Source organism: Convolutriloba macropyga, unplaced genomic scaffold, assembly GCF_964194025.1.
Source record: "Convolutriloba macropyga unplaced genomic scaffold, txConMacr16.3 SCAFFOLD_3054, whole genome shotgun sequence".
Taxonomy (NCBI): Eukaryota; Metazoa; Xenacoelomorpha; order Acoela; family Convolutidae; genus Convolutriloba; species Convolutriloba macropyga.
Genome location: NW_027452312.1, coordinates 8994 through 17323, shown reverse-complemented (window position 1 = coordinate 17323; position 8330 = coordinate 8994). Strand labels below are relative to the sequence as shown.

At 35.0% G+C, this 8330-nt stretch overlaps 1 protein-coding gene across 1 annotated transcript; it reads right to left on the bottom strand.

The window, feature by feature from the left end:
* Window positions 1-1003: 1003 nt before the first annotated feature.
* LOC142357370 (adenosine receptor A1-like) lies at window positions 1004-7799 on the bottom strand. The gene is made up of 3 exons (XM_075409020.1): window positions 6630-7799; window positions 2973-3176; window positions 1004-1265 (listed from the first exon to the last, which is right to left on the bottom strand). Exons 1-3 carry the CDS (start codon window positions 6842-6844, stop codon window positions 1115-1117), a joined length of 570 nt encoding a protein of 189 aa, XP_075265135.1. The 5' UTR covers window positions 6845-7799; the 3' UTR covers window positions 1004-1114.
* Between the last annotated feature and the right edge of the window lie 531 nt (window positions 7800-8330).

Sequence of the window (8330 nt, the reverse complement as noted above, 5' to 3'; positions counted from 1 at the left end):
CAGCAAAGATGTTGTAAGTTTTGTCATATCGGGGAACGTAACAAGTTTTGAAACGAAACTGGAAAATCTTGACGAGGCCTTGACAAGAATCTGGATAACGGATAATAGAACGCTTTATTATAACTAGTTTATAACTAGTAGTTATCCAGAATTTTGACAAGATTTAATCAAGATTTTTCGAGTTTTCCTCCATTTTGAAATGTGAAATTAATGCTTGATCTTTTTCACTTGTTGTTATTTGTTCATCATGCCTGTACCTTTTCATGCTTTCTCTCGTTATAACAATTCACAATTCCCATTTGTGATTCTGCAATTTAATTCTTGTTGTCTAAATTTTGAACTAAGGAAAGACTTGACTGAGTGAGTTGTAATCGGACAATGTATCATTCTATCCAATTTTATGTGAGTATTTAAACTCGGATCTTCTGTCTTAGCTTCTCATCCCAAAAACTTCATCCCAAAACCCTCCGTATTTGGGTGTTAATGCCGAAATTTTTGAGCCAAACAAACCCTAGATATTCCTAATATTTAATAATAACCCAGGCTGAGGTGCCAGACCAAAATTGGGCATGTCCAGACCGTCCCAGACAAAAGACCTCTCTGTCAAGACCTTAATGCATTCAAAACATCTCGTGCGTGTTTTGTGCGTTTAAAAGTGAGAATATATCCAGACTTTCGTGCGTTCGAAAAAAATTTTGTGCGTTTTTCGTGCGTTCAAAAGCACCTACGTCCAGACTTTCGTGCGTTCATTCGTGTTTCCAGACCGTGGAATTCCAGCCCCTTGTGCGTTTATTTTGGTCTGGGCCTACCAATTTTTTTAATTTGGTTAGGGACCTCAGCCTGGGAATATTACGAATTACATACAGAATTAAGGGAGCTAAGCCCCCCCCCCCCCCCCCCCCCCAGTTACAGAACACGTGTCAATACATAATAAATCATTATGTTAAAATATGCCACGTGCATCTTGGGGGGGGGGGGGGGGGGGGGTGGGGGGGGGCACAAATTGAAAAGATCCGAACTAAAATAGGAGTGTAATGATAGAGGGGTAAAATAATAGCTGGTTAAACAAATATGGGTGAAAAAGCGGGACACCTTTTAGAATATCATTAATATTTCACAACTTACGCATGATGATGTTCTCCTGGTTGTCCACGAATGCCTGCTGGTGACATGCTCTCGTCTCTATCATCAGTCCAATCAGGTTCCCAGGTACCCAGCAAGCCACCAGGAGGGGGGTCTTTGCCCACTGCAGTACAAGGTAGTACCTATACAGACCAGAGGGTGAATAAAAAAGGTGGGAAAACACCCTGGACCCTAGTGGCATGGTAAATCAGTGCTGAAACATTGTATTCCAATTGTATATCGTCTCCCCAGTACTGTATCAGTGTATCCTAAGATTATCTTGCTACTCATGATGTGCAGTATAAGCCGCATAGATACTTTTTTTCTGAAAATGGACTGAGAATCCTTGGTTTTGAGCATGACCATAACTTACAATCTTAAAAATGAATTTTCTAACTGCTCAAGTGTTTCAAGACCGCAAATTTACAATGCGGCAGACAGAATTCAGAGAAAATTTTTTGGTCCTGTATTTTACCATGAAAAGTCTAAAATATGACATGATCATAGTACTGCTCAGATTAGAAATGCAGAATTGAGATGCTATGATTCAGCGCTGTTTTGCAATGTTACTATGATCCGGGACTGCATTTGACGACGCGCTCGATGAAATATGAAAATAATAAAGATTATGGTGCTGAAAATGGGTAAGGGTTCCGACAATCCACATAGGGTTTTATATTAACTACAATTAGTTTATTGAGGGGCTTGTTAAAATTTAACCATCTGGTTATGCTTTCTCAATTTAGATGTTCGCAATCCAAAAATTATGACATCTCAAGCCTCTAATGGTACCGAATTTACCAACTTTCAATGCTGGTTTCTATTTTCGCAACTACAGACATTATAAAACTGGACTAAGCTTTTTCTACCGCATGTTTAACAGGCAATTTATCACCAGATGCTGAAAAGCGAAAGTCAATAGCGGAAAATCTCTAGACCAGGGGATTTTTAGTTAGGCCAGGGGCCCTATCGTGGAAATCTGGTCATCCAGCATCTTTTAAGTTAACTGTGACTTCTCCTCTCCAATCAAGCATTATAAATGAGGCAGGCGAGTGATACGGAATTGCATTTAGGTAAAGCTATAAAGTAGCCAAAGAACAAAAAATGGGACTACATGAGCCAAGCTCCCGAGGCGAACTCCGACGATTATCTTGTAAGACCTTGAGAGATATATTGCAAGATTATACGTCATTTCACAAGATTCTTGCAAGATCTTGCAAGAATCTTACAAGATAACCGTCAGTTTTTGACTAGGGCTGTTCTTAAAATGAAACTTTGTTTCTGCCACTTGCTGTCGAATTGATGAGCGGTCTAACACCTATTTTCAAAAAAATCCTGCAAAGTATGGAAATGTTAGCTGATGGTCGAAATTATCAATTTCAGGGATGATCAATTGCTTTTCATCTATTGGCCCAGTTGTTGTCTGTTCTAATCATTCAGGGATTATCCACAATGATAGTTGCGCGGGATCAATAGTTAGCATTTGATTAAGGCTGCTGACTCTTGTTTCCTTCAATCCCAGCCAATTAGAGGGGACGATTCTTTAGGGGAGAATTTATCGAATAATTTGGTCACGTGATTTAACAGTATTTGAAAGCGGTGAACTTATGTAATTTACCGCTAAATTCAGCAGTGAAATTATGTAATGTCACTGCTACCAGGCGATTAAGGTTTTTTTCACCGCATTCACCGCCTGATTTATGTAATTTCACCGCTTATCTTACATAATTTTGCGTTGAATGGCGGTGACACCTCGACCCGGGAAGATTTAAAAAAGAATGTAAACATGGAGTTTATTTCCGTAGTTATTCCTGAGGGGGGAGGGGGGGGGGGGTTATATCATAACCCACCTGAATGGGAAGTTGATGAAGAGGAATCTGTCAAATGCAATGACAACCAGGTGGAATCCAGCTCCGATTGTGAGGATGTTACCCATACTCATCAACATGCATCGTTCAATCGAGATGTCCTCTGTAGAGGCACTGGTCAGGAACTGGGAGGGTATCGAGAATATCAAATCATGCAGCAGAGTCAAGTTGTCTGTCACTGCCAGACTATAGACATTGGGTGCCAGGCATGAGCTAGTTTTCCGATTCTATATTTGCGCGCTACAAATTTCGACACTTTTACACTTAAGTTAAAAAAAGAAAGACCTTTTTTGTTTTCGGTTGAGCCCTATCACTGTTAGCGTAAAATAAGAATCAAAACTTTTTCACTGTTTTCTGCATAACTAAGATCAACTGGACTAAAATTTGCTTTCGGGATTTGAGCTTTTAAAAACTTAAGATATCTTCTAGGTGCCAAAATATCTAAGGAATGGAGATATTAGTCAGCGCTCATAGTTTTTAAACCCATAATTGCTAATGCGAGGGATTTTTATGTTGTTATGATTATTAATCATGTTAAGTTTTCTCTAATTTCTGCCTGATTAAAATGTTACAATTTTTGGTAGAACTCAGTAACAAATGCCAGTATCTTTATTTGCCTGAAAAAGCTGTTTAGTAAGTAATCAAATTAGTACATAAATTCGATTTGAAAAAAAAGCATGAGAAAAAATCTATAATGATTCAGGTTGACAAAAAAATCGGATAGTTTTTTTAGATGCCGTCTAAAAAAGAGGTCTTTTTCTGATTCGCAAAGCAAAGCAGTTTTGAAAAACCTTAATTCTTATAATGTTCAAATTAGTTCGCGTCGTTTCAGGTGAAGCGGAATTTTTAATTGTATTAGATATGGCATCTTCGAAAACTTTGTACCTCATGCATTCAATTTGTACAGAGCTTAAGGTGAGTTTGGTGGTCAAAAAGGGGACTAAATCAACAAAACTAAAACAAGCAAGGCCGGAAAATCTAAAATAGTTGAATTGTTGAAAAAAACTAGCCACACCTACGCTCAAAAAACCACTTTCTCACATTTTTCTAAAAAAGCATACGGCTAAAAATTTCTTTTTTTACTTCTCGGAGACTCGAGTACTTTGAAAGGACTTCTGTAGATGAAAAGCGCGTACAAAAATCTCATGCACTGGATTAAGGTCGAAAAAACTTGAAAGCATAAACATCAAACAATTCTTCAAGAACTTGACTCTCAACGATAGAGCATTATACAAAAAAATTGAAGATTTTTTCTAAATTGGTGTTCATTGAAAACTGCTGGTGCAAAACGGGGCAAAGCGAATTTGGAAACAGCAACACATGGAAACCAGCAACAGCAGACGCAAATACATAAGTACATGAGCACTTACATGAATTTGTAACCCAGATGCTAATGTTAATCAATCTATCGCATGATGAAAGAAATATGATAGGAAGCAGTTTTATGAAAAAGTCAAAGAATTTTCTCGTGTAAAAAAGGTTTTGTGAATATCATTTTCTGATTTATTGGGCAGCTAAACTTTTTTATCGGTCATCTAAGATGAATCTTTTTTGGCAGTTTTGTTTGTGTTTTCATATCAACTTTTTGAACAGTAAATCTCATGCAGAAAATTTATTTTATTGAGGGCCTATCAGAAAAGATATTCAATTCTAATTATCATTTCAAATGAACTTTTTGATATCCACAGATATTTTGTCCACAATGTTTATCAACTATTGAACTCAACTTAGCTATATCAAACTCTTCCAAAGCCAGAGCGAAATGAATTTTCTATCCTCATCAATGAGAAATGAAAAACTGTATCAACTTAGAGCTTTTGAAAAAATTTAGAAATATTTTTGTTAGTGGTTAATTCTTCCTTAATCTTTTCCCCAATTACGTCTGCCACAAATCGGAGAAAATAGTTTTCCACATTTCTGCAAAGGGGACAAAGGCATAAAACTTGTTGTACTTATAGCAATCTTCCGAGGTATTTCAACTGCAACTAAAAAGAATGTTAGGCAGCGAGTGTGTCTTCTGCTTTTCAACAATCCAAACAATTTGGTTTATATATTTACCCTGTGTTTTTAATAAGATTTGTTAAGCGAGCAAAATAATGCATTACAGTTCCTAAGCTAGGCATATTAGTTTTTCACGTGCTAGTTAACTAAATTGCTTAGGGGGCCAAAAATCAGATTGAAATTTTTTTCTTAAGTTTTGAGCACAATAAAGTGGATTTTTTCAAGTCCTTATGTTTTTGTTAATTTTTTTGGACAAATGTCTCTTAAAACGACCTTGATCAGTTTTAAAAGTCAACCTCTACATTTGATAATCTTTATCGTGCCTGCTTTTGAGGTATGAGTATGAGACCAACTTAAAAACAAGAAATTGTAGCGATTTTTACGAAAATTTTTGCCAATTTTCCAGTTTTGTGAATTTTAGGAAACAGATAAATTAATTGATTGAATGCGTTTCCATTAAATACAATTTGTTTTTAACGCCTGCAATAACTTTTTAATGGACTAGTTTTTCTAGTTTTTAAGCATTTGCACATTTTCTATGTCTCCTATATGTTCTTCAAGGTTCACTAGACTGCATGTTTATAAGTTTTGGCGAGGTGCAGTTTGAAAACATTGGTATTGAAAGAAACGATTGAAACTATCAATGAAGTGTTGTTTTCGTAGTACAAAGGCAAAAAAATTTGGAAGAGTGCAGCTGGGATATTGCAACAGTTTTAACAAGACATCGAAACAAAATAACAAAAAATTTTTTTAGAATTTTTGGGGAAATTTTTTCTATTTTTCGCCAATCCTTTCACAATTTTTATTGTTTTTGCCACATCGTGTTTTTCGTATTGCTATCACATTTTGTTGGCTGCCATTTTACTGCTCAATTTTGCTAAGTTTAACTAAAAAATGTTGGTTTTCTGCCTCAAAACAAAAAGTTTTTTGTTCTGCCTGTATTGTTCTTCATGTCAGGTTCTGTTTTTATTTTTTATTCAATTTGACTGCAATTGCAGTTCAGGACATATCCTGTTGGATTTTTTAAGTGATCTATAAGATTTTTTTGAAATTTGAGAAGTCTAGGTCATTAGAAGAAGGTAATCAAAATAAGTCACATTTTAAAAAAATGCTTAATGCTCAATCACATTTTCTACGATAAACGAAAACTTTAAACCCAATTTGAATTTTTTGCAGATTTTGTTACATTCTGATTTTACAGCAATGTATATTCGAGAGAAATGAATGAGCTTTTGGTATTATTTCATTTGACAAAAAAACTAGCGAGTGCGAAGACGCTTTTTCCAATTTTCTGACCTTCTGAAATTATAGATTTTCTCCACAAGAAGATTTTAGTTGCTTTTTTTTATATATTTTGGGATAGTAAACATTATTTGGAGGAAAAGTGAGGTGACAACAATAATCATCTCATAATAAGCATCGTGAAATGTTCATTTTCAACAATTTTCTTCACTTTTTGTGATGGAATTTTTAATTGATGTGATTGATGATTACATGGCAATTGTAGTCTTATCAAAATAGGCAAAATTATTCACCCCTTCGAAAACCCAAATTATTTTTATTATTTATTCTATTCCCTCTGTGGCTATAAATCAACCCCCCCCCCCATTTACGTCCAAGTAGAAAATAATCCCGTGCCTGGCGCAGAATATGTTGGAATAAGTCTTCATCTCGCTGTACTTGCACACCACAAATATGACCATAGCATTGGCCGGCAACCCAAACAGAGTTATAACCACTCTTATAACTATAATACTAATGTCAAACGCAGTCACGTTATAAGCCAAATCCATATCTTCCCCAGCAGAAGACGATGAATTGTGAAAGTTACTAGAGTTATTGACGGGTAACATCTTTAATGGGAAACAACTTAAAATTCTAATTCAGTATTTGAAGATATAGAGATATAATTCTGAAATAATAAGGGGTGCTTGTCGAAGTAGCTGAACAACCTAACTCAGTATTATAGCTTTTTGTACTTTTTCCTAGGACTTTTTAAGGTCAGTTTTGAAGTAATGAAAAGGTAAAATTTGGTATTAAATGTCAATTAACCTATATTATAGTTCAGTAAACACAGCATAACTTGAATACGATAATAACCGCTGGTGTGCTTATCAGAAACTAAAGATCTATTAAAACGGATAATCAAAATTTCCATAAATATTCATACATTTTATGCTCGAATAAACCATAAATAGTAACTTTATCATAAATACGGGCAAAACGGCCGCAAGGAAAATATTTCTGGGCTAATCAATTTGCGTCTCCTGAACAGATAAAATAGCAGACGAAATAACCCAATAGTAAGCTGTGGTTATGGTAAGATGGTAAAACAAATGTTATTTTATTTAATTGGTAAGATAGTGTCAAAAATTTTGAGATAAAAGTAGCCGAACTTAAAATCTCAAATTTTAATTCGCAATTTTATTTGCAGAGCTTAGAATTGAAACATTTACGACATTTAGGGCAAAAGTTTCACTAACATTGTGGGTGAATAGATAAGATATATTTGAAATAATATTACTACAACTTGCAAATCGAGCCAAAAATTTGTTTGGCCCAAACTTATAGTTTGAAACTTATGGTCCAAAACTGGGTAAAAATTGGGCGAAATAGGTATCCAAATAAAGAAGAACGTTTCGTGAATGTTTTGGTAATACTGACAGAAGTATTTATAAGTTATAAAACTGGTTAGTGTGTCAGTTAAGTGATAATTTGTAGAATTGGCACCTGACGAGAGGATTATTCAAATCAATGACAACTCCTCACTTGTCCGATTGCAGCCTGAAATTAACAAGGAGGTTCGGTAATATGCGTTTGCGCATAATGATTCAACCCAGATAATCTAAATTTTTGAGTTAATTAATTCTACCATAAATGACAAGGAGACAGGAAACTGTCAATAAATCACATACCGTTCGAAAATAATCGATGATTGAGAGAAAAAAAACCGTTGCAAACTCAAACTTTTAAATAAAGCCATGCTGAATTTGAAGGTCAATGGGAATGGCTATTGTTGAAACTACGACACAAGACAAACGAAAAAAAATAAAAAATCTGTTTTTAAAATCAATTGCTAGAAAATTCAAAATATCATCTGAGAAATCTTACACAATGCAAATTTACTTGTCCTTCACTGAAAGCAGGCGGGACTTGTCCTTGATGAGACTAGGTAATAGGTCTACAAAACGAAAAAAACAGGAAAACTGAAAAAATCCATTGATTTTTTGACAACAGAAAATTTGAACAGTCATAAAACTACTAACTTTCAAAAAAAAACAGATACTTTCTCATATAGTTCCGTAGAAGTACAATGGTGCTTGTCATTAGTGAGACTAA

What these genes read in the sequence shown, in the direction of transcription:
- LOC142357370 (XM_075409020.1), bottom strand. Translation starts at nt 6,844, where the DNA reads ATGTTACCCGTCAATAACTCTAGTAACTTTCACAATTCATCGTCTTCT. An exon ending in TCCAACATATTCTGCGCCAG is followed by an intron (nt 3,177 to 6,629) that starts GCACGGGATTAT and finishes CAATGTCTATAG; the next exon opens with TCTGGCAGTGACAGACAACT. An exon ending in TTCATCAACTTCCCATTCAG is followed by an intron (nt 1,266 to 2,972) that starts GTGGGTTATGAT and finishes TGGTCTGTATAG; the next exon opens with GTACTACCTTGTACTGCAGT.